This window comes from Pongo pygmaeus, chromosome 7 (assembly GCF_028885625.2).
Source record: "Pongo pygmaeus isolate AG05252 chromosome 7, NHGRI_mPonPyg2-v2.0_pri, whole genome shotgun sequence".
NCBI classification, from domain to species: Eukaryota; Metazoa; Chordata; class Mammalia; order Primates; family Hominidae; genus Pongo; species Pongo pygmaeus.
Genome location: NC_072380.2, coordinates 114,040,580 through 114,067,144, shown reverse-complemented (window position 1 = coordinate 114,067,144; position 26,565 = coordinate 114,040,580). Strand labels below are relative to the sequence as shown.

The window sequence follows — 26,565 nt, the reverse complement described above, 5'->3', positions numbered from 1 at the left end:
GAAAAGTGTTCTGATGAATATTTCCGAAGCTATTAAGATTCATGGTTGGCTCCGTGATTTAACCACTTGTCACTCACAGTGGACATACACTTAGACAGGCAGGAAGCAATATTAAATGTGGCCTTATCAGCTCAAGTATCAACTAAGAGCTGACGTGATGGATTGTGAATATTTACAACGGCCATTTAAGTGGGACAGACCCGCTAGATCCACTGAAATAACTGCTTACTGGCAATATACTATAATACATAGTCTAAATTTTCCCTGGAGGAGTTATAAAAACCAACCACCCAGTAGAGATGTCCTTAAAGGTCAAATGAGTTACCACACATCAGACTTCACCGGGAGACGCTTAGGCTAGTTTCTCTCAATAGAGAGAGGTCTTTAGTAGAAGCTCTAATGGGCTCTCTAATTCCATTAAAAGTAAACAACACAAGAATCTGCCTTTTCTGCTGCATTGTGTTGTCAGCTCCCAGTGAACCTATAAGGGAGGGATTTTATAATAGCGTTGGCATTGTTTCCTCTTGCCTAGCTGCCTGACCCACTGGCAAAGCACAGTTTCAGTACCTGATGGTATCAATCATAGTCTCGCTGTGCTGCACTCAAAACCCAAATGGTTGAACTTTAACTGAAATTGGGGGTGGGGAGGAGTTTGGGGAGTCATGGAAAGACATTAACTAAAGTCTTAGCTTGGAAACTGATAAGCATTCGTTTCATCTTGCAAACCCAACCATATCTCAGCTCCATGCACAGCAGGCAAATGTGAAAGCAAATTACTTGGAAGTATATCTACAAAGCACTTGTTTGTAAATATGTATTAGACGGGCTTAAGGAAAAGGTATAATTTCCTCTACCAAATGTTCATCCAAATGTCAAGCACAGAAAGTTATTTTTCACTTCGGTGGAAGCCTTGATTATGTAAAGGATGTATAAATGCCGTAAACAATCTATCTGTCTCCCAAGCGTTAAGAAAGTTACAAATGCTCATATAATATTTTTAAAACCTCACTTACTTGTTTTCCTATAATGCTAATAGCATGTAATTTATTTTTTAAGAAAGAATTCATTAGATCAGGTGTATTTAGGCAGATAATAAATACAATTTTAATTTCGTCATCAGTTCAAAGATTGATTCAGATAGAAAGATTGTTTCTAAATGTACCAAGATCTTTCCCAGAAATGGAAGCAGTCTCTTAATATTGGCATTTTTTTACAAAATCATTTGTTACATATGAATTACAATTCTCATTTTGTGGTTTCTACCCAAGACAAGTGACTTGGCTGAAATTATAATATCCCTCAGTTGTACATTATGCATACAGTAAGATTTATTAAAATAAGCACAAATCAATGAGCTTTAGAATTGCTACATTAACTTGATTATTAACTCCTAAAGCTTTTTCTGAGAGCTTTCCATTAAAATAAATGGGCCTACCTTTGATTCAGAAAGCAATTTGGGATTCAAAAAATTGTAACATCTGTGATTTGGTACAATGTATTTATTTTCCTCTTTAAACAACTGTATTTTGCACTTTTAAGATGTTTCTTTTTAAAGACTAAGAAAGCTACTTATATCCTGATAATTGAGACTGAAAAAAAATTCTTTTATTGCACAGGATAAGCCTCTAAATTACAGGTACAAGGTATACATAAGGAATAATCATTTTAACACTAGAACACATTTTCCTTTCACAAACAATATATAACTATATAAATGCGCTCTTGCCAGTTTCTCCACTCTGTTCTTTTCTTGGTTTTTAGAATTTCTACAGACAGCTTTCTCACATTTTACCTTTTTTCTTCCACTTTGATAGGATTGTATTTGTGTGCAGATGCAATGCCAAATTGAGACAGAAAATAGACTAAAAGTAGAAAATATTAAAATGTGAAATCTCAGCTTTGGGCAACCATCTATTTTTTTATGCATGTATTCATCAAATAGTGATTTAATGTCTCCTCTCTGTGCTTGGCATTGTGCTGGGAGATGGGAATACAGGATGCAAGACAGACTACCCTCCCTCAGGGATCTTGCTATTTTGTTGAGGATATAAGAAATGCCTAGATTTCATAAAACGTACAATTATATAGCACTTTTAGAAAGTACTTTTCAAATTTTTTTATTTCATTTCTTCCTTTCTTCCTGATAAAATATTTCTTTATTTTCTCCTGTCAATTCTGCGGGTATGTATGTATACACACAGATGCATGCTTGGTGGACTCACATACTCTACCGTAGTTCCCCATATTCTTTCAGTGCTCAATTTTGTGTTCGTTCTCCTTTCAGAGGCTTTGCTGCCTGCTGTGTGCTCTGCCTTCTGTGCTGTCCCTGCAGATCATCACACTGCCAGCTCCTTCTTCTCATTCAGATTCAGTCCAATGTCAACTCTTCAGAAATACCTGCCTTGACCATCCCATGGCGAGCTGCCTTTTACCTCCTCTTTCTCCTCCTCTCAACCCCTTGGCCCCTGACCAGTGGCACAGTCTGTCAAATTTCTCTTTTCTCCTCCTTCATAGCACATATAATTATTTGAATTTATCTTATTATTTATTTGTTTAGTGTTTAATTATCTGTTTGCTCCGTGATGCTGAAAAGCCCTTAAGAGGAGGGAGCTTGTCTGCCTCAAGCTCACTCTATTCCCAGTACTAGGCCCATGGTAGACAGTCAACAAATATTTGTCCAACAACTTAAGAGAAGATAAATTATTTTTCTAAATACAACTTTACCTATGTTATTGCTTTCATAAGCAATACCTCCTAAGAGCAGGGATTAATATGAGTAGCTGAAGTCAATTTAATATAGTGGAGTTAGCTGCTCTGACCGGATGTTATCTATCAATCAACAATCATAAATTGAGCATCAACTATATATTCAGCATGAATATCTTCATCAATATCTATCTATCTATCTATCTATCTATCTATCTATCTATCTATCTATCTATCCATCCATCCACACTATGAAGATGCTATATATAGTGGCCATGGGAAATACAGAAGTCTCTCTATGGCAGGGCCCTGCCCTCAAGGAAAGGTGGGGATCCAACAGCATTCACTGTTGTGGAAGGTATGTAATTAGATATTAAATTGAATACTCCAGACTCTGCTTGCTTTAAGAAGTAAGAAAGAAGGACAGGCGTGGTGGCTCACGCCTACAATCCCAGCACTTTGGGAGGCTGAGGCAGGTGGATCACCTGGGGTCAGGAGTTCGAGACTAGCCTGGCCAACATGATGAAACCATGTCTCTATTAAAAATACAAAAATAAGCCGGGCATGGTGGTACATGCCTGTAATCCCAGCTACTGGGGAGGCTGAGGCAGGAGAATTGCTTGAACCTGGGAGGCAGAGGTTTTAGTGAGCTGAGATCCCGCCATTGCACTGCAGCCTAGATGACAGAGCGAGCAAGACTCCATCTCAAAAAAAAGAAAGAAGAAAAAGAGAGCCCAATAAGGCAGCCAGGGAAGATTTCCTGTAGGAGTCTTGAGACAGGAGAAAGAGAGATGGAAGGGAAAGAAAGCGCATGCTGGCTCTGAAAAGATGGAGAGATCACCCTAATGGAAAAGGAGGGTTTATATCTGGAAGGTGAAGAAAGAACATGAAAGGCGGGGAGTGGTGAGGAAAAAGGCAAATCAATCTGCTTTTATCACTGTGATCCAGTAATAAGCACTGAATGAGGCCAAGTGTGCATCTCTGAGGCCAAGGCAGATAGAGCTGTGGCCACAGCCTCCGACCTCCAAGCTATAGAGAGGACAGAGGCATGAGGACCGAGAAAAGGCCATGGTGTTCAGTAGTGGAGAGAATCCATGCTACTTCCAGAGGCCACACCAATGGAAGGGAGGAGAGGAAGGTGATTGCTGGGCAAGTGAGACAGGTCAGGGAGATGGAGAAGAAGCACCACAGCTAAGGAAGGGATGGGAGAACTGGGAGCGGGCAGCTGTCCAAGCAGTGGGGCACTTCTGAGATGAAGCAGGTGTCCACACGACAAGAGATGAGGTATGTAAGAGGCTCCAGAGACGAGTGGCTGTGGGAGTCAAGAGCCTCAGAATCAGGGGATAAAGGAGATCAACTCACAAGTGAAATTTTGTGAGAGGAAGAAAGAGCTTTCTCTGAAGGTGGTGGGTGAGAAGATGTAACAGAGAGAAAGCAAAAGAACTAACATAACTAACTCCATTTTTGTTTAAGGGGTCTTTACCCATTCCTACACATAGGCAAGGACGATTTCAGAGCACTGACATAATATGTGAAAACAGCAGTCATGTGGCTTTTAAAACTAATCCTGGGATGAATGGGGAAGTATGTAAACAACTAACTATGTTTTGTTAAAGATTTTTAGGAGCATTGTGACCTGACCAAGGACAAAGAAGTTCCCAGCCTCCTCGGACACTCACTGCTGTCCAGCTGTCTGCAGTCGCTGGTTACCTCTTGATCTCAATCCTCTTCTTATCCTTCTGCCCTTAATATCAAAGGAGCCTAAAGTTTGTACTGACTTAAGATGGTACCTCAGAACATCAGCTCACCATCTTCTCGGTTATGTTGGCTTTCTGAATAAACTTGCTTTTCCTTCCACCAACACTTGTCTCTTGAGTCTGGCTTTCAAGTGGTGAGAAGCCAAACCTGGGTTCAATTATAACGAGAGTAAAGCAAAGCCAGAAAAAAACATCTGCCAAGAGGCTCAAAATGGTGTGCCTGGTGCAAACCCTAGCACTACAGCCTTGGACTCATTCTCTAACCTTTCTGGGCCTCACTTTCTTCTTTTAAATAGGTATAACAACCCCTACATTGGTACTGTGACACTTATATGAAATAATACTTTTAAACAGTAGAGTGTCATGAAAATCTAAAGAATTTTACTATCATCAACATTATCTCTCTCCTTTCAGACACCTGGTCTCTCAGCTGGTCCTGTTCTTGAACTCCAAGCTCTCACCCCCATGACAGAGTCAACGAAGCCCTCTCCATTTTACCTCCCTAAATGCTCCTGCCTGGGTGGCCTCCTTAGCATTCCCAGGGTCCCCCAGTTCAAGCCCTCCTTCTTGTAGGATTACTACTTCCTCCTTCTATTGCTACCTTCCAGCTGGATTCTCTCTCTGGGGATTTTGTGAAGCTAACTTCAAATGATCCAAAGGTAGATTAGTTATGATTTGCATTAATGGAACAAACATTTAATTAAGGAGAATTGATTTAAAAACGTTAAATCTCTCTCCCCACGGCACTTTGGGAGGGGTTGAATCCCAGGTATTGCTGGGGAGAGCACGGGGAAGTCTCTCAGGCAGAAACCTTCACTGCTCTTCAAACTACAACAGTTTCTCCTGCTCTGCTCTGTCACTTGAGCAGATCTTGCAAAGCAGCACATCAGGATGAGGGATGTGCATAATGAGAGATTGGGCTGCTTGGTGAAATAATGAGCTCCCAGGCAGAAGAAGAATTTAAGTACAGACTGAAAGATTTATTCACTCGACTTTTTCGGCATTTGTTATGTGAAGCTTTTTCTGTTCATGTTTAATACTTAAAACTTGTTTTTAGTTTTTAACACCTGAATATGGTGCAAAATCCAAAAGACACCAAAGGGTAAACTGTGAAAATTACCTCCCTTCCTTGTTCCCCAGCCAACCAACAATTTCTTGAGTATCCTTCTAGAAACATGTTATGCAAATACAAATACACATCATTTCCTATTTTACACAAATGGTAGCATAAAATGCACACAGGTGTGTATCTTGCTTTTTTTCACTTAACAATAAAGTCTGAAGATCGCTTTCTCTCTCTCTAAAAAAGTATGAAATATGGAATGACAATTTCTTCAACATTAGGTTGTTTCCAGTGTTTTCCTGTCATAAATAATGCTGCAATGAACGTCTTTCTACGTGGCTTTTGTTCACATGTGCATGTATAAATTTACTTCTGAAATTGCTTTCTTTAAATCAAGGGCAGTCTTCTCAGCAGCATCTTTATATCAGTCGTTTCCTAATTTAGTGTGCGTCAGAATCGCCAGGAGGACTGGCTGAAACACAGGTTACAGGGTCTCACCCCCAGAGTTTCTAATTCGGTGGGCCTGAGTTGGGAGATACAAGTATTTGTGTTTCTAACAATCTCCCAAGTCAGCACTGATGCTGCTTGTTGAGGACCACAGTTTGAACAACCACTGCCTAAACCACTGGACTTTTGGTGGCCCTCTCCTTGTCCTCTTCGTTCTCCTTCCCTTTCCTTCCTTCCTTCCCCTTTCTTCTCCTTTGCTCTTACTCACCACCCCTTCCTTCTCCAGCTCCTCTCCCTCTACATTTTCTAAATGGAGAGTGTCTAAGTCCTATCCTTCACCCTGTTTTGCCCATCCTCCAATTCTCTCCCCAGCAATCTCATCCTTTCTCATGACTTCAGTCATCCCCTCTTTACAATTAACACTAACTTCTCTCCTGAGTGTCACACTCTCCTGAGTGGCACAGTGCCCTCTCTCCTTGTGCTTTCCAGGTTCTGCACCTTTGGACACCCCCTTGTTCCCTACCACACACTCTTCTTCCAACTTCCTTATGTCTAAGTCCACCTGACCCTGAAGACACACCCTACATGCCACGTCCTTCCTTGTGTCTTCCTGATCCCACAGAAAGAGGACGTCTCTACATGCTGAAGTACTTAGAAATGAGGTGTAGGGGTGTGTGTGTGTGTGTGTGTGTGTGTGAGAGAGAGAGAGAGAGAGCAGAGACAAAGCAAATCTGGCAAAATATTAACAATGAGTCAATCTAGGTAAAGGGTAAGTGGTATCAAATATATATATTAGTCTTTCAACTTTTCAAGTGAAATTTTAAAAAATAAAATGTAGAAAAATAAAAAATGGAGCTGCCTCTCTCTTCAGACCTCTTCTAGCACTTTATCTCCCATAGAGTCACTGTCACTTACCTACCATGTATTACAATTATTTACATCTGTGTCTCAGTTGCTAGCCTAGTCCAAACATTCTCTGAGCGCAGGGATTCTGCCTGGCTTGTTTGTTCGGGACCCTCCACCGCCTGGCCCAGTGCCTGATATGCAGTGGGTGCGCAGCTTCACAGGAATGGTTATTCCCTTGTCAGAGATAATAAAGGAGATATTACTACTAGGTCTCTCCAAAACAAAAAGGTGCCACGGAAAGCGCACATGTTTCAGAACCAGACAGCCTAAGGTTAGAATTCCAGCTCTACCATGCACTAGCTGTGCAACTTCAGGTAAGCTAGTTAACTTTTCTGGGCTTCCAATTCCTCATTAGTTAAATGGAAACTGCTATTCACTTAAAAATATGAATATTGCATAATGTATATAGACTGCCTGGCAGAGTGCCCAGTATATGGTAATCACTGAACAAATATTAGTCATTGTGTACACACGCACACACAATCATTTTATGAAATCCAAGTATGCAATCTAATTCTCTGCACAATACAATAGTTCATACATGTTAATTACAGAGTCCTAAGCAAAATTCAGTCCAGAAACCACGGATTCTTCACATTCTAACAAAGATCTAGCCATTGATACCTTTGGTGAGATGCCTTCCAAAGATTATTCCTTTTATATATGAATTAACTCCAGCTTTATAGCTTTTCCTAACATCCATTACCTTATAAAACTGGAACAAAGGCAAGGCTTTGTTTAAGTTCAATACCAAAGAGTCCAGCAAATGTTTACTTTTCTCCTTTAAGGCTTCCTTTACCCACACCACACCTCAGCAAACACATAAAAAATGCCATTTGCCCTGCTTTGCAGTGTGCAATTCAATCTTTCAAGACCCCTCCCAGGAGTGTCCCCCAGCCCTATTTTTACTTTTGAGACAATGGGATATGTTCTGTAATATTCTGTAATTTTCCATAAGATCGCCTGTTTAAAATCAGCCAATACATTAATTTAGGCAAAAAATTGGAGTATAACTTTTTCTTAATCATGAATATCTACCAACCCCATATCATCCTAGACTATCTTGTAAGCAGAAAGAGAACTCCCCAGCCAAAAGCACTGGGCTGCTGAGGGGTGCGGGCTGGGGAATAAGCAAGGTCATGAACCCACACGCCACTCAGGAGTGTAGTCTCCTTCAGACGGTCCTTTGGTTTCCATTTTCATCCTGAAAAACAGTGTTTACACATCTTCCCTTTTCCTCTGGTATCCAGCAGTGGAGCTCAGCAGAACAAGAATGCTGTCCATTTAGGAACAGCCCTTTGGAAAGCATGATCCGTTAAGACTATCAAAACTTTAATTTTCAAAAGAGCTGTGCTTGGCACACAATGGAGGCTCAATAAAAACTGGTTAAGCAGTTTAGACCAAAAAGAACTGGAAGAGAGATAGAGGGAAGGGGGAAAGGAGAAAAAAGAACACATTTGAGACAACTGAATGGATTTGCCATGATTTGGTACCGCATACGAGCCAGCCTTTCAATTAGCATAACCTTATTTTTCACCCGAAGAGACTGAATAATTTGCAGCGTATGAGAAGTTAGAACACTTCTCCAATTTACTCCTTTCTCCAATTTACTCCTTTCTCATAAGCTATGTTTTCTCCAATTTACTCCTTTTTCATAAGCTATGGCCAAAGCCCTGCAGTTCTCACCATCTTCTCTTTTAAGTTACTAAAATTGAGATAATGAGGATACAGAGCTATTTTTCCTCTCTAGTAGCAGCTGCTGGAGCAGAAAGCTAGGCTTGGCTTGCTCACCTTGAAAAGACAACACTGAGAGAGGAGGTGAGTTGGGGAAGTGAGAGGAGGAAGAGAGCTAGGTTTTCTATGGAAACAGTAAGTCAGGCTATATGATGGCTCTAGTCACATCTCACAACATGAAGCCGGTCACTGCAGTCACCATGACCCAGGCCACATCAAATGCACTCTTAAGCCCAGGGCAGCTGTCAGGCAGTGCTGGGACATTAAATCAACTTCATTTTCTCCCTTAAAAGTGGATTTACAAATATAGATGAGAACATTTTACTTTCAACTTGCACTTTTAGTTTCTTCTCACCAGCCAACTCATCTTAGCACATCCCTGTTTACCTCCCTAAGACTGGCTCTCAGTTCTTAGATGATATCTCCTTGTTAGTATTAAAGCAAAATCCAATAGGAAGGAAATGGGGCAAAACTATTAATGCAAATAGGGCCCAGAGGAAATATCAACATGTCTCCTCACCTTGCATTTTCCCACAGTTTCAAAAATTACTGGCACATCTCTTTTGTAAATCCAATGCATTTGAAGCATTCCAAAGAGACCCAAGATTAAAGACTCTCGCTATAAAAGGAACATTGGCTTATGTGTAAGTAGTCACTTCCAATTACCACCCTGGTAAATGTGAGGATTTGTTTGTTGAATTTCTTAAGTTGCTCATGTAGAGCAGAGGGCCATTGTACGCCTCCTGCAAGCTTCATCTGCTCTGATCATAATCCTCATTCTTGCTTTGGAGATTTCTTAGTGCTGTGCTTCTTGCATGGTTTTGCAAAAAAGGAACAAGGAATTGCCTCCATTATTCATAACAGAAAAAATATACTAAAGAAAGGTGTGCAGAGACCACGTAAATGAATAAAAATGAAATTCAGGATGCCAGGGAAAGGAGCTAGAGAGAGATGGGGGAAATGAAGAATAAATGTGTAAAGGCATGGAGAAGAAAACACTGATATGTCTCAGCACTGTAATTGAAAGCATGCACTGATCTTTGGAGTGAGGTAAGAATTATGCAGAGGAGCTCACTAGTGTAAGGCTAATCAGCATGCAAATGCTCTGTTGAAGAGTGCAAGGAGTTTTCACTCCCACAGCAGTTCCGGTCAATGATATGCATGATATGGACAGGTGATGTACCAGGGCAACAGAAGACGTGGATACAGAGAGCCCTATGTGCTGGAAGTGCTGGACCAGCAGGCCCATCTTTGTGGGGAAGGAGAAAGTGTGGCATGAGGACAGGGCAGGTGGCGAAAGCAGGGTGGCCTGATTGAATGGCTTTGCTCAAGGAAATGGGGTCAGCCATTCATTTTCTTTCTTTCTGGATACAAACAGGTTGTACCCTATAGATTGCTTAAAGAAGGAAAATCATAGCTTGCTTTGGCTTAAAACAAAAATCAGATTTCTCTCTATTGGGAGAGTCAACAGCATGGGCTCTGGACTCACAGGGCCCTGGGTTCTAAATTAACTTTTTCCATTTGCCCAATCTTGCAGGGCCTGATATGTTGAGAGGTAATATTTAGTGGAATCAGAATCTAAGAGGCCCAAGAAGATTATCCATGATGTCTCTTAGGCTCTTTGCTCCCTTCCCAACCTCCATCGGGTCTCAGCCCTGCCCACCTCCAATCTCATTAGGAAAATTTGTTAACAGAGATAAAAACAGATGCCTTACTTGTGTCCCTGGCCCTTTCTAAAACTGCAACAACTTCCTGTCTGGAAGGTCCTCCCCAATCCCAAAATGCAGGAAGAACATTTGCTGATGCTCTGACAAAGCAGAAGGCTAGACAAACCAATACCCTTAAGTCCTCTCCTGCAACTCAACACACAGCGGGAAGGAGGAGCAGGATAGACATCGCTCAGGAAAGTAATCACTCTGCTTCTGAAAACAGAGGCACTGGGCTAGAAGGCAGCAAAGAATAACCCTGGGAGATCAGAGTTTCATATTATTGAATTATAATAGACTTTTCTAAAAATCATAAAGATCAGAGATGGCTAGTAGTAGATTTATTTGTCAGCATGATTATTTAGTGTGATGGTAGTGAACATTTTCACTGAATCCTGAACTAAGGTCATTCTAAAAGGCTTGGAGGCAGAGCAATTTTAAAAAAAGGCTCATGGAAAGAAGGCTTTTTAAATCTTATATGTAATAAACCAAGGAAGGGTGAAGCACAGAGATGTGGAGAAATTGTTACAGCGTTCCAGTGAAAAGATCCAAAAAGGAAAAGTATTCCTGAAAGTCAGTTCAAAGCACCAAGCAGCATCTTTAATGCTTAAGTAATTCTTCTCTGTGGTCACATGACAGAGGTCTTTGTAGCACGCCAAGATTGGTTTAATCTTAAAATCACTGCGAACAGAGAAAACAGCCCTGGACAAAAATAAGGGGCCCAGTTTCAAGACTCTCCTTAGAAATCTAGGAGGAAAGGAAGCCTGTAATTAGGGTTTGCTGCACTCTGCTCTGGGGGTGATGTCATCACTTGGAGAAAGGCAGTGCTCGGTGCCAGGAATCTGAGCTCACGGCCCTTTAATAACTCACTAGGGTCTTGCGTGGGAATTCCTCATCTTAGGGATTAGTGACCAACAAATCTACTTCTTAGGTACCAGTGTTTGGGTAACGAGAGAAAGAAAATTAAAAAATTCTTGTAAATGGGAGTCATGTGAAAGAATATGACACAGAAGTCCTCCCATTGGGATCATATGGATGGGATCTTAATCTACACACACACACACACATATGCAGACACACACACACACACTTGCCATTGTTTTATGGCTTTTTTTTTTTTTTGCAAAAGAAAAAAAACTCAACAGGGGAAGTAAAAAGCCGGTTACCCGAGTGCCAGGGCTAGAATCTGGTTGTCTGAACCCCATTTCAGTGCTCTTTCTGCTGCCACACACTGGGCCCTGCCCGCCATCAATTTCCAAGCAGTGACAGTGTGGACACTCAGAACCTTGTCCACCTAGATCTCAGAAGCCCAGGGACACCTGTTCACATGACACAGGCTTCCAGCCTGCAGAGACCCTGAGGGCAAAAGCCGATCCTGTTGGAGACTATTTCTGCTGCATGTGTCATTGTGCAGAAAGACTCTGTCTCACAACCAGCAAAACGGGTTTTGGGTTGAGGAACTCTGCAATAGTTCTGCCAGAATCCGCCTGCAATGGACACTGCAAATCTGGAATTAATCCCCAAACCTCATTTTAACTAATAGCTTTAACACCTTCCCTGGCCAAACGTTTTCCTATAATTTAATTAAATTAAATGATTAAAGTTTTGTGTCTTTCCTTTTTTTCTGTTCATGCTAAGTGAGAGGTAGAAATAAAATGTAAGTCAGCAATGAAAGAAAATATACGCTTTGGAAAAATCTATAAACCTTATCATCAGGTCTTGATTATAGATCTGTGGCAAGAATACCAAATACTGGATTGGTTTTTGGTTTTTGTTTTTTAAATAAATGCATCAAAACTTAAATATCCAAATAAAAGCTATCCCTTAACATAATCATCTTGGGAAGACATACAGGTTTCTCCAATGACGCTGCCATGGCTTTAAAGCATATTTAGAAGGTCTCCTCTGAGATGGCCGGCTTCAAAGATGATATATAAAACTTTGTGCAAAAAAACCTTATTCTTAATCCTTAAGTGGTATTATCCAGCTTGTTGATATGTATTCACATTTGGATCAAGGTGGTTTCTGGTGTTTTTTTTTTAAAACATCTTGAAAGATCAAGATTTACCACTATTGTGAGCATTCAGAAGAATGTCACAGATTCTCTCTTCAACAGTGGGGACACAAATCAGTGTGTGGCCTGCTGCCACTGTGGCCCCGTGAGGACCAGAGGCCAAAGGAGCCAGGGAACCAGGGAATGGTGGTGGCCTTGCTCACCCCATTCCTCTGAGCTCCGGGGCAGAAAGACTGAACCTACCTACGGCTTCAATCTACCCTCCTGAATGCTGAAAGGCAGTGAAGAGCTAAACTGCATATCAGTTGCCTGGGGGACACAGTTGGGCATGAAAACTCAAATGTTCACCAAGGCTAGGCAGGGAAAGTTCCAGAATGGAGAATGCTAGAGAAAGCAATAAAGAAAGAGCCCAGTACTTCATTAGAGCCACTCATCGCCTTGCAAACACTCAGGCCTAATTGTTGCCAGAATCTTTAATTATCCAAGAGACTTAACAACCTGGATTTTTTAAAATAATAATCTTCTGATTATTTAATGTGGGCAAAAAAAAAGTTAAAATTCTAAACAGAAGTACAAAAAGGCATAATCCACACGTACATATATGCATTCTGTGGACCGTCTAAAGGCTGTAGGCCACAGGTTTGCATCCTCTGGCCACACAAACCAAAATATCAAGTGATACTGAAAGGGCCTGCTGCCCTAAAGCCTGTGAAAGTTTCTGTGCAGACGTTACCAACGGGAATTTGAAAGCAAATGCAACTGCTCCTGATAGATAAGTCCACAACAGGAACATCACAAACACTTCCACTGTGAGAGGGATGCCTTTTACTTCTTGCTTTGTTGAAAACCTTTTTGTCAACAACCGTGCAATTTTGCCTTTTGTAGTCTGCTTATTATAAAATCAATGATATTTTAGAGAAATGCCTTAGGCTCCGCAGACAAAAAAATCCTCTCAGCCTTTCTAATGAAGTAGATTTCACTTTTATGATTTCTTTTGAAAAGCTCTTCAGTAACTAACACAGGAACAGGAAACCAAGCACCTCATGTTCTCACTCATAAGTGGGAGCTGTACAATGAGAACACATGGACACGGAGGAGGAACATTATACACCAGGGCCTGTCGAGGGGTGGGGGCCTAGGAGAGGGAGAGCCTTAGAACAAATACCTAATGCATGCAGGGCTTTTACTTCTTGCTTTGTTGAAAACCTAGATGGTGGGCTGATAGGGGCAGCAAACCATCATGGCACACATATACCTATGCAGCAAACCTACATGTTCTGCACTTGTACCCAGGAACTTAAAGTAAAATAAAACATTAAATGCTCTTCAGTAGTCTGGAGAAAAATATTTGGAACTTTTTTCATTGCTTATTGATTAACCCAAACCTCAAACAATTGCTGCAACCAAGTAATAGTCACTTAAAATATTATTAATGAAGTTTAAAAAATTTTGCAATGTAAAACAATGCAATATAAAATATCCTCCACTGCCATTTTTCAAAGCGTATGTGAGCTTAAACTTGTCTGCTCTGAGCAACATACATGTTCATACACAGCACACTCACATGTACACCCACATGCACAGGCACACACATTTAGACAAGGAAAAGTAAGCTCCTGCTTACGGTGAATGAGTGATATGGAATGAACTGGGCTGGAAGGTCAACTCAACTCCACATTAACTATCTCATTGGTTTACTACAGAGCCTGAAGCTTCCATCATTAAACTGTCCCTTCCAGGTTAGGCATTTTCTATAAAAGGTCCCTACTGAAGCAGAACAGTTAAAACATTCACCCACTAGCACTCATTATCACAGATTGCATGATAATTAAAATTATGGTAATGATTACAGCTCATAGTTATAGCTTGCCTTAACATTTGTTTTGTTGTCATTGTTGGTGGTGGTGGTGGGGGGGGGGTGTGTGTGTGTGTGTGTGTGTGTGTGTGTGTGTTTAAGACAGTCTCATACTGTTACCCAGGCTAGGGTACGGTGGCATGATCATGGCTCATTGCAGCCTCTACCTCCTGGGCTTGAGCAATCCTCCCACCTCTGCCTCTTAAGTAGCTAGGACTTCAGATGCATGCCACCCTGCCCAGCTAATGTTTATTTTTTACTTTGTAGACATGAGGTCTCCCTACTTTACCCAGGTTACTTTTGAACTTCTGGCCTCAAGGATCCTCCCACCTTGGCCTCCCAAAGTGCTGGGATTACAGGCATCAGCCACCATGCCTGGTCCTTTAACATTGATAAGACACTTCCAGTTACACGATCCCATTTTCTTCCCAAGGACTCTGACACAGGCCCTGCCTCTCCCTGGTCACACTGTTGCTCAGTTACTGGTTCCAGGCCTCCCTTCCCAGAGCACTGGATCATCATGCTTTATGCCCTCAGCATGATGCCGGCTGCAGCAGAGACATTTGGAAATCTGTGTGTTTGTCTGCATGCCAGAACTGAGGCCCAGAGAGGTCAGATAACTTGCTCAGGATGACTCGGTGGCCATCCTAGTCCTGTGCCGTCACACAGACTGCCTCTTACCGATCAGGTTCAGCAATCTAGCCTCTGAGAGAACAGGGAACAATGAGAAAGGGCAAGCATTGGCTGGAATAAGGAGGCACTGGGCAGGGATGTGGGAAAAGTGCAGACAGCCCTGAGCACAGGAGCACGATGTTCTCAGGAGAGGGCAGGGGCAGGGAGAACGGGGTTCGGGTAGCCGAGGAGGTTAACAAAGTGCCGAAAGCACATGGCTTGGGCAGGAAACTTTAAATGAAGGAGGAGTGGACCTTAGAGACACATTTGCCTACAGTTCTGTGTGGGACCAAGCTCGCACCCCACGGCAAGACCTTCTTCCTTTCTGGGAGGCACTGAGCCACGGAAACTTCTCCAGGCTGTACGGGAACTCTATCACCACTTGCCCATTTGGGCCGCCTTTCTCAGGCCTATTCTACATTGTTTTATACTTGAGTGAAATGAGACACTGGGCAATTCTTCTTCTGTAGCCGTGCCTGCAAACTCCCAATCTGTTTCCTTTCTCACCCAGCCTTCCCCTGCTCGCAGACAATAAAGCATTGACCAGAGTAGTGTACATTGACCTTTTCATTAGTTTGAAGACAAACTCTTCTAACACCCTCCTAGATGGTCCAGAACCAAAGCAAAAAACAAGCTTAGGTTTCATCTGGCACTTTCCCATGAGTGCAAAATAAGAATCAAGGATCAGAAGCTAAGGAACACAGAGAGGAGAGTGGGCATAGCCGAACTGTTTGGGATTTTCATAAAATCAAAGAGACTCGTGGTTGGAAAGCAAATCTAGGTATCAATGACTCTGCCTTCTTTTATCCAAACCGGTGCAATGGTGGACGTCTCTTCTCAGGGCTCACTTCGCCACAGATTTTACCTTTGTACTTCTTAATCATGTGGGCACTCCGAAAAACAGAAAAAGGTTAGTTAAGCAGCCAACATTAAACAAGTGGCTGAAGGTCACGGTGGTGGCCACACCTCCATCAGTAGAGCTCAGGGACCTGCAGCCTGCTTCCTGTATTCCATCCTTCAACCAGCTTAAGCCTGGAAGGGGCTATGGGGTCAGGGGTCTGCCCAGTAGCTTACCTACGAAGACATCAGCTCTGAGCTCCTCTCTGTGTCTGGAGGAGGCTGCACAGAGTCGCCTTTGAGGGAATCTGCACTGCAGAGAGAAAAGGTTTTCTGGCCCCATCTTCCCAGCTCCAAGTGCTAAAATGAAGCCTGGGGCCTGAAGGATTTGGGTGGGACATGCAGCTTGGCTCATTACATTCTACGGGAAGCCACAGAGGAGCACACTCCCTTTTCTCCTTTACACTCCACAAAGGCAGATGAAAGGTTCATTTTCTTTTTAATAGGAGGCTACCGATAGAGGCTTTTTAAAAAAGAATAAACTGCTGAGGATAGGCACGTTATTAAGAGGTATGAACAATGAATCAATGCTATTTTGTCACTCACCTTCGCCTCTTCATTCACGTCCCAGGTAAAGGAAACAGCATTATATGCAATCTCTTCAATGTTTCCAATCGTATTAAAGCTCTCCTTGTAATCGGCTGTAACATTAAAAAAAGAAGAAGCTTTTAAAGGAGTAAGAGTGACTCAGTGACATGTACTGAACCATCATTTTCCAATGGGTAAATTTACACTTTGCTTATTTTTCTGGCTATCTCCATGCTAACAATTAAGGATTGGTGCTCACTGATGTTCTTTTACTAATACTTACTCTACAAGAATGTAAGCGTGTTCCTCTATTAAAAGAGCAAAACTAAGCAAACCAATGTTCTTAGGTGATTTGTTCATTAGTTTCATTTTTTACTAGTTTTATAAAATTATTAAGGTTTTCTTTTTTCTCCCAAGCCCCATGTCACCTACCCACTCTCCCTCCTGCTCACTCTTCTGCCACTTAATTTTGCTAGAAGTACCAGGGCACTCCATACAGAATTTTTTGTAGAACAGAATATTCTGTTTATCAGTCAGGCAGTGTCATCAGGACTTTAGTAAAAAAAAAAAAAAAATTCAGAAGACCACAGTAAAGCTTTTTTAAAATTTCTTTTTGGGTCCGGGCACGGTGGCTCACACCTGTAATCCCAGAACTCTGGGAGGCCGAGATGGGAAGATCACTTGAGGTCAGGAATTTGAGACCAGCCTGGCTAACATGGAGAAACCCTGTCTCTACTAAAAATACAAAAATTAGCCGGGCATGGTGGCACATGCCTGTAATCCTAGCTACTTAGGAGGCTGAGGCACAAGAATCGCTTGAACCTGGGAGGCAGAGGCTGCAGTGAGCTGAGATCATGCCACTGCACTCCAGCCTGGGTGACAGAGTGAGACTCCACCTCAACAACAACAACAAAAAATCTTTTTGGACTTAGGTATGGAGAGTTGAGTTAATCATACTTAGCTCACTATCAACACTGGTCTATTCAAGGCCCTCTCTTATTTTATGAATTTATTTGGTTACTGTGTACTTCTTTTTCTTCCTATTATCCTTCCCACAAATGTAATAGCTATAAATGTGTTAATATATATTCTTATGGAATACATTGGTTTGATTTGCCTGCGTACATAGCTTTAATTTTCATAAATTCTGTTGTTCTATGACTAAAGTTGCTAGATTGGGCAAATATTTGGGATATACTTATCTTCAAAATGGATAAGAAATTCAAATTTAACTGGCACCCTGTATTTCATCTGGCAACCCAGACTATAGACCTTTTCGGATCTAACCTCACTGCTAGTTGCATGCCTATTTCTAACCGTGGCTGCAGGGACCGTTGAGCACAGTTTACTTATCTCCCATCCCAGAGATGGACCCTTCAGTGGTCTCTGCTCTCTGGTACAGACAACTCTGTGATAAAAATTTGTATTCCTGGGAGCTGAACTGATGGCCAATCACATAAAAAGCTACTAAATGTGCTCTCCAGAACAGCTCTCCAGACTGACTCTCCAGGATGGATAAGCCAGTGCAGCCTCCCACCAGAACTCTTATTTCCCTTTTTCTCTCTACTTTCTTGCCAATCTGATGAGCACAAGGCAGCATTCCACTGACAACATATTTGCACTTCTTTTACCGCTTTTAAGTTCAAACATCTCTTCTCACACAGGATAGCCAACCTGTGTTACTAATGTCCTTTGCCGTGTTTCTATGGTTTCCCCCTATGGAAAATTTAAAGCCAAACTACATGTTTACATTTTAAATAAAGCACATACTTCAATATAAAAGCATGTGTGGCCACCACAGGAAAGTCAGAGACCATGAACAAATAAGAAAAATATTTAAAAGCAATCACAATCTTCTCACCCGCAAATAACCAACTATAAACAGATCTGTGGTACACTTCATCCTTCCTATCTTTCTCTTTGCCTCCTTTTCTCAAAAATATGTAAATATTTTATACAGTACTGTAACAATTATTTCTTAATTTATTTATTTTTGCCTAATGCATCATCAGCATCTTCCCATGTCAATAAACTGGTGTAAAATTACTTTTAATGGCCAAATACCACCAAATTGAATTATGTGCCAGGACTTTATTTTGCTTGTCTTGACCAGATGATGTCCAATACTTTTCTGTTTCAAATAATGTTTTATTTAATTATCTATACAGCTAAAAATGCATATATGCTTAATTATATTTAATTAATATATATTCTTAGAAGTGAAAGTAGCAGGTCAAAGGAAAAAAAAATTTTAGGGCTTTTAATTCATTTTGTCAAAGCGTTCCTGCAAAAGTTGAAACAACTGATGTTCACAGTAACAGTGCATGTGCGTGTGTTCTTGTTTCCTCAGAATGTTTCCTTCCAAATTGATATGCAAAACATGGTGACTCATTATTTTAATTTGTAATTTATTGATTGTGAAAGAGGTTGAACCATCTTTCATTTTGTTTTTGACTCTTTGTATTTCTTCATTTTTTTCTCTTTGTTTTATTTATATATTTTATTACTTTTTTATTTTTATTTTTTGAGACGGAGTCCCGCTCTGTCGCCCAGGCTGGAGTGCAGTGGTGCAATCTCGGCTTACTGCAAGCTCTGCCTCCCAGGTTCAAGTGATTCTCCTGCCTCAGCCTCCCGAGAGTGGCTGGGACTACAGGCGCCTGCCACCACGCCAGGCTAATTTTTTCTATTTTTAGTAGAGACGGGGTTTCACTGTGTTAGCCAGGATGGTCTCGATCTCCTGACCTCGTGATCCACCCACCTCAGCCTCCCAAAGTGCTGGGATTACAGGCGTGAGCCACGGCACCCAGCCCTTTTCTTTGTTTAAAAAATGTATTTATTTATTGAAACACTTCCTGTTCTGTCCTTTGCCCATTTTTTTTTCTTAGGGTATTCAGTTTTCTTACCGATTTTGAAATAAATAGTTAAAGCTAAAAGAGAAAACAAAAAGCAAAGAAAAACAATTTTATATCTTTCAAATTTAGAATAAGGTTATATGACTATACTTGGGATGATTTTAAATATAAACCTGTGCTTCCAGCAGGCCAGCCAAACTCTTAAAATTCTGAAGAGAAAAGAAGACCGTTGAATTTAGATCAACTGAAGTCCTTGATTCTTTATAGCTAATTATTCTAAAAGATAGTCTTGCAACTTTGAAGTTTTAAATACACGTTTAAAAATAATCAGCTTTTAGGTGAATTGTAAAAAAGAAAGCAAATGTCATATCTAGAAATAAAGACAAACCAAGAAAATTTGTTCAAACATGTATCCTAGCTCTCATGAGTTACAACATTATGAGGTTTTATTTCCCATAGCTTCTCCACATAAAAAATGTCTTCTGTAAAAATTGTATTAGCTCAAATAAGGAAAGAATTTCAAAAACAAATGCAATATAGATACAAATAAAATACTCTAATCTTGTTCAAGGTCCCTATCAGTTTCTATCACCTTCACTTAATCAACAAATGTATTGAGGAAATATTTACTGTGAGCCCTCTATGTGCCAGGCAGTGTCCTCATGCTTGAGAAAGAGCAAGAAACAAAACTAGGTCCCTGATCTTTTGGCTCTTTCAGTCCCAGAGACAGAATATAAATAAGTATATAGATAAATAAATGAACAAAACGATTATCCTTAATCTGCTTTTTTATGCCCAAAACAAAAGGATAGTAAGACTACTTTTTATTGGGTGGTTCCGTTACCTTGTATATGTCCTTCATGGCACGTACAGGTATTTTATTTATGAGTTTACTATTTATCACCAACATTTCTCATTAGTTATATATGTTATGTGAGGGGAAGGAACTTATCTTAAATACTGCTGCTTTCTCAGTGCTTAATATCATACTCATAGGATGTGCTCCATAAATTTGTTGAGCGAATGAATGGATGGATCCAGAGGCATTCTAAACAAGAGAGATAACTAAGAGACTAATGTCATGCACTCCTCTCTAGCCTTATACCATACAAGAAATGTCTGCTCATCTCTACCCTTTGTGTTCAGTCTCTACAGGTGATACAATAGCTCTGCTCCCACCTCATGACTGTCAAAGTCTTCCAAGGGACTAAACAGCTGATGCACACCAATGTGGCTTCGTCCACATGCATAGTTGTCCGACAAATAAAATGCTAATAGATGTGCCTCCGGTTTCTGAAAGCTGGGTGAATGTCCTTGGGTGAGTGTTGTATGCTTAAGAGTTTATGGCCCACAGTAGGAATGGAAACTCAGTAACCTGGTGTTGAGCCTTCCTCAACTTATTTCCTCAAGAAAGTTTCTCAGACCTGAATGTTGTAAATGTTGACAGCTGTAGTCAGGAAAAGGCATAGTAATGAGCTGCTGTGCTGATTTCCTTGAGCTGTCATAACTAATCACCATAAACATGGCGGCTTTGAACAACAGGAATATTTTTGCTCACAGTTCCAGAGGCCAGGAGTCTGAAATCAAGCTGTGCCATGCCAGCAGTGTGTGACTCCAATCTCCGCTTCTGTCTTCACACGGCCTTCTCTTCTGTGTCTCTGCATCTGTTCCCCCTTCACTCTCTCTCTCTCTTTTTTTTTTTTTTTTTTTTTTTTGATACAGACTCTCACTCTTATTGTCCAGGCTAGAGTGCGGTGGTGCAATCTTGGCTCACTGCAATCTCTGCCTCCCGAGTTCAAGCGATTCTCCTGCCTCAGCCTCCTGAGTAGCTGGGATTACAGGCACCTGCCACCACGCCTGGCTAATTTTTTTGATATTTTTAGTAGAGATGGGGTTTCACCATGTTGGCCAGGCTGGTCTTGAACTCCTGACCTCAGGTGATCCGCCTGCCTTGGTCTCCCAAAGTGCTGGGATTACAGGTGTGAACCACCATGCCCAGCCTGTTCCCCCTTCTCTTCTAAGGATTTGTCATTGGATGTAGGGCCCACCTTAATCCAGGATGATCTTATCTTGAGATCCTTAATCACAATCTGCAAAGATCTTTTTCCCAAATAAGGTCATATTTACAGGTTCTGGGAGTTAGGACGAGGACATATCATTTTTGAGGGTCCCACTCAACCTCCTACATCTGGGATTTCTTCCTGTGATTAGAACTCATGTGATCTGAGTGAATGGCTTCTTTTTGCAATGATAGCTACCATAGCTGAAAAATAATCACCCCGCTTTAAACGAATTATAAAACACAATTATAAAATACATCATTGTGAACATATTGAATTTCCAATGGACATTTTCCCCTAAAAAAAGTGACAAGGCGACATAAAAACTACATATTTTAAATACTAGTTTGTAAACACAATAGTAACATCTACCTGGCGAGGATGAGTGAACAAATAGGAAAATGGCTTAATATTTCCCAAAACAGGCATGATGCAACAATATTATTATTGCCTGAAACAGATTTAAAAAGATTATGCCGGCCAGGCGTGGTGGCTTACGCCTGTAATTCTAACACTTTGGGAGGCCGAGACAGGTGGATCATCTGAGGTCAGGAGTTCAAGACCAGCCTGGCCAACATGGGGAAACCCCATCTCTACTAAAATACAAAAATCAGCCAGGTGTGGTGGCGAGTGCCTGTAATCCCAGCTACTCTGAAGGCTGAGGCAGGAGAGTCACTGGAACTCGGGAGGCACAGGTTGCAGTGAGCCGAGATCATGCCATTGCACTCCAGCTTGGGTGACAGAGACTCCATCTCAACAACAACAACAACAACAACAACAACAACAAAAAGAATAAAACCACGGGTAGAAAAAATGGGAGTCTTTCTAATGAAATAAGAATGAACTTGATCTCATTGTTAATGTCATATGCCGCCAGAGATATAGCCAAAATGTTCAAGGTCCTCTCTAAGGCTGTGTGTGTCCTTGGAATCTCAGAGTGAAGTGTATGGGAACCCATGGAAATTCTCTAGGGCCTGCTAGGATCCTCCCAAAGCAGAACAAGTGTTTCCAAATTCTGATGGCTTACAGGCTTGAGTGGATATTCTATAACGGCGCTTCTCGAATGTTGCAGTGCACCAGAATCACCTGGAGGGCTTTGGTAAAATGCAGATTCTCTGTCCACTCTCAGAGATTCTGATTCCATAGGTCTAGAATGTGGCCAAGAATTTGCATTTCTAGCAAGGTCTCAGGTAGAGCTGATGTGGCTGGTCTGGGGACCACACTTAATATTGTTCTATGGCAAATGGAAATGCCAAAATAATTAAAAGGAGCAACTTCATTATTGGATTATTTTGATGCCTTTGGTTCACTCCACACAGTATTAGAAAGTGCTATATCTGGCCGGGCATGGTGGTTCGTGCCTGTAATCCCAGCAACTTGGGAGGCCAAGGCAGGTGGATCACGAGGTCAGGAGTTTGAGACCAGCCTGACCAACATGGTGAAACCCCATCTCTACTGAAAATATGAAAATTAGCCGGGCATGGTGGTGGGCACCTGTAATCCCAGCTATGCAGGAGGCTGAGGCAGGAGAATTGCTTGAACCTGGGAGGCGGAGGTTGCAGTGAGCTGAGATTGTGCCATTGCACTCCAGCCAGGGGACAGAGCAAGACTCTGTCTCAAAAAAAAAAAAAAAAAAGTGCTGTACTTGTCATTGAGGTCCTACGTCAACTGTCAATGAAGTCCATGTGACAGTTCCTCTTTGCTTCTCAGATTTCCCTTCTTAGGAGGACTAAATACCAGTATGGGAGGACAGGCAGTTACCTGCACAGTAAGATTCGAACACCACCTGCTCCAGGATGTCTGCTTATTCTTATGCCTGGAAGCTCATCCTGAAACACTCCATCCTTTGGATAAAGACATTGTCATCTCTTGGCACTAAAATGCAAATGCTCTTAGGATAATAACTGCCACAAACAGAGAACTTTCAAGCTCATGCCAAGCCTATGTGAAGACTTTATCACCTCTGCTAATCCTGGCAACCATGCTATGAAGCAGGAATCAGCATCTTCCTCCCACAGAGAAGTTAAGCTGTTTGTGGAAAATCACATAGCTGGTAACAAGCCAACTTGTGATTTGAATCCGGGTCTGCTTGATGCCCAAAGCCACACTTTTAACAACTGCCCATATTTGTCTTGCAAATTCAACAACACATTGTCAGCAGATATTGGGATCATAGTATGTCCTACAATGGCTACTAGTTTCTTGGGAAGCACTGAAGGAATGTAAGCTTGATGAGGCAAAGAGACTGGACATTTTGGGATCATTGCAAATTGCTTGACAAGAAGGACAAGGTTGGGGTGCTTCGGTAGAGAGGCAACAGACAAGAAAATATGTCCACATACTGCAAGCACTGTGAAGATTGAAAGAAAAATTCCAAAGTTAGCCTTTCTGAGAAAACAAGAGGTGTCAGTGTTGGGGAAATGATGATAAACTTTGCAGTGCTTCTGCAAAGGGCTGCTGAGGATGTGTGAAAGTGCAATGCTTTGTGTTTGTGTTTCTGGCACGTTATATTTGGCACAGAAATTATAGGATCCAATTCTATTTGAATTGTTATGGTGAATCCTTTTGTTATCTTTTTTATTTTTTATCTTTTGCATATAATCACTGCCCTGTTAATAGGTTTTTAAATTCAGACTTCTGTAGGCTGAGCTTTCTTCAAACGGATTTTAGGTGCAAGTGTGATTCTGGAAATCCCGTCAAAGGCAGTGTTAATTCCTCCACCTTAATTAAGCTTCACATGCTTGGTAAATTATAACTACCCCTTTTAATTATTTTTGTATATATTGTTGGAGATTAAAAGGAGTGGCATAATTAATATAAAGATTGCTTCTCTTCTGAAAGGTGTGGATTCTGTCTGGACTAGTGAAATAATGAAGCTGGAATGCTGAAAATGGCTCTGGGCATGATTGCCGACTCAAGGTACATACACCACGGCCTAATAAGATGCTTTTAACAAAAGCTGAGAGCTCAACATAGTTTATATATTTGGGGTCCTGATGCTTAGAATTCTATTTATAGGGTGGCAATCAAGGTATAAAGAGAAAGAACATGGTGGTGGAGAAACACAGACCTGAATTTAATTTTCCGCCCTTCTTCCCACCAAGCCCTGAGACCTTCGGTGAGTTAACTCAACTTCTCTGAACTTGAAATTTCCTAATCTACAAAATAGAGACAACAGCTAAGAGAACTGGGCCCTGCTAGTTTCGTAGTGGAAGTTGGGACCAATACTGGTCTCCACTTTGCACCTCCCACCTGTCTTCAAAGATCCACTTCTCCCTGTCTGCAGTGCCAAACAGGATTGGCTCAAACTCAGGAAACAGGAGAGGGTCATTCCAGGAGCATTTGCTCTGACTTGAAACAGGCAGAATAAATGAACCCTAGTCTAAGTAGATTCTGAGATTTTTTTTTCTGTTTTCAAAATCAAAGCAGTGGCTTCTTAAAATCTGAATGACTCACAAGAACTCACTTATGAGTTCATTATTTTCTTTATAATGCTTTACAGAGTCAGAGGTGACCTGACTGGGTTTCCTTAAATGTGTTGACACTAGAGCTGATTTTCAGAGGCACTAAAGTATTTCCATCATTGAAATACTGGCCCATGAGCAAATAATAATAATGGCCACCATTTTTTGGGAGCCCTATGCTAAACATACATACTTCACAAGTATTACCTCAGACAGTTTTGCTTGGTAGCTTTTTATTATTATTATTCCCACCTCATAGGATAGGAAACAGGCAAGCATGTAAGTACTCTCCCATCCCCCACAGTCAGTTTGTAAAGGGCCAGGCTGGGATTAGAACTTACAAAATTCATCTACATACATGCCAGAGGCCTTTGACTCCTCTGCTATACAGCCAGATGAGCACTTTTCCACACATAATCCAGGACAATAACAACTGAAATTATGAAAACATATGTGACCAGCATAGAGTGACTCTTCTATTAATACATTATTAAAGGCATAATTATTAATAATATTATTACTATTTACTCTCCATGGCTTAGTATAATACCCTCACAGATAACATTTGTGTTTCTTAGAACTTTCTCTTTAGGCTACATCTAATATTTTACATGTGCTTGATTCACCCTCCTGTTTGCGGAGAAGGAATTATATAGACAATGTTATAGCTTTCAAGTTGTACTGACCATAAGCACAGAGTATGAACATTTGACATTGTAACCTATTACTATGTTCTGTGTATGCTAGTATTTTTTATTCTGTCTGATTTCATTTTTTAAGAATGTTGATCTTGACTAACAAACTTGATTTCAAACTGACAATAGGTCATATCCTGTACATAGACACACATAAACACACATGCACACGCGCCCATGCTTGCACCACAGCACATAGCTCCGGATTTAGTAACTCAGACAGGCTTAACATTCAACTCGTTTCATTAGTCCATGTGGCTCAGGGAAATTTTAACTATAACCATTTTGTCTCTGTCCACAAATTTAATTTGTAAATCACACAAAAGTACCTGGCAGTTTCTGACAGTTTTCTGAATGAATGAAAACGCAAACTGTGCTTTGGTAAGTAACATGCTTGTAACACTGCATGAACTACTCAAGCATATGCCGGTTTTCCATTCTTCATGCTGTTGTCTAATATACTGACACTCTTGGGAGTACATGTGGGGACAAGAAGTTATAGGCACGTAGGATTAGAAGTTACTGCCCAAAGTGGTTAATCAGCAGTAATCACCCCGGCAAACAGGGCCCCTTCTACCACAAAGCTCCCTAATCTTTTCCCACCCCAGATGATATATCCAGAAACTATAATACTTGGTTAAACCGACTATAATTTATAAAAGGAAACTGAACTGTTTCTGAAATGATGGTATTTTATATTATTGGCAAGGGACTCAAGAATGTCTGTTCTATAAGATTCCACAGCCTCATTCTAGTGTCTAACAACCCTCAGTGTGAGAAATAATTTTCAAACACTTATAGTTGTACTTCAGAGTTGCAGACTGAATAGATTCAAACACTAGAAATAACTTTTTGGTAATTGGCAGTGCAGAAGAAAGACTATAAATCTTCAAGTGGATTATCTTACACTAAATTTGAACTACAAGCCCAATTACTTGAGCAACTCAAAATACAGTAGGATAAATGTTCATTTTCAAGCTTCCCACTTACCCCTGGCTGCCCAAATCACATACACGGAATGAGTTAAGTGACGTAGGAAGGTAAACCTCTTACCTGTGTTAAGGGGGTGGGGAACCACTGGGAAGTGGCTCATGGACTATTCTGGTTTGTTGCAGGAATGATTTTTGCATTAACTGCTACTTGAATGACTCACGTTGCTACTCATGTGTACTTTTACTTATTTTTCATCAATTCTGAAATTATTAGAGG

At 41.1% G+C, this 26,565-nt stretch overlaps 1 protein-coding gene across 1 annotated transcript in view; it reads right to left on the bottom strand.

Annotated features, from left to right (window-relative positions):
• The window catches only part of GRHL2 (grainyhead like transcription factor 2), a 183,207-nt gene that overhangs the window by 53,659 nt on the left and 102,983 nt on the right, over window positions 1-26,565 (bottom strand). Inside the window, exon 8 of the mRNA XM_054499136.2 lies at window positions 16,304-16,398. Within this exon, the coding sequence (XP_054355111.1) occupies window positions 16,304-16,398 (95 nt within the window). The remainder of the gene's footprint in view (window positions 1-16,303; window positions 16,399-26,565) is intronic.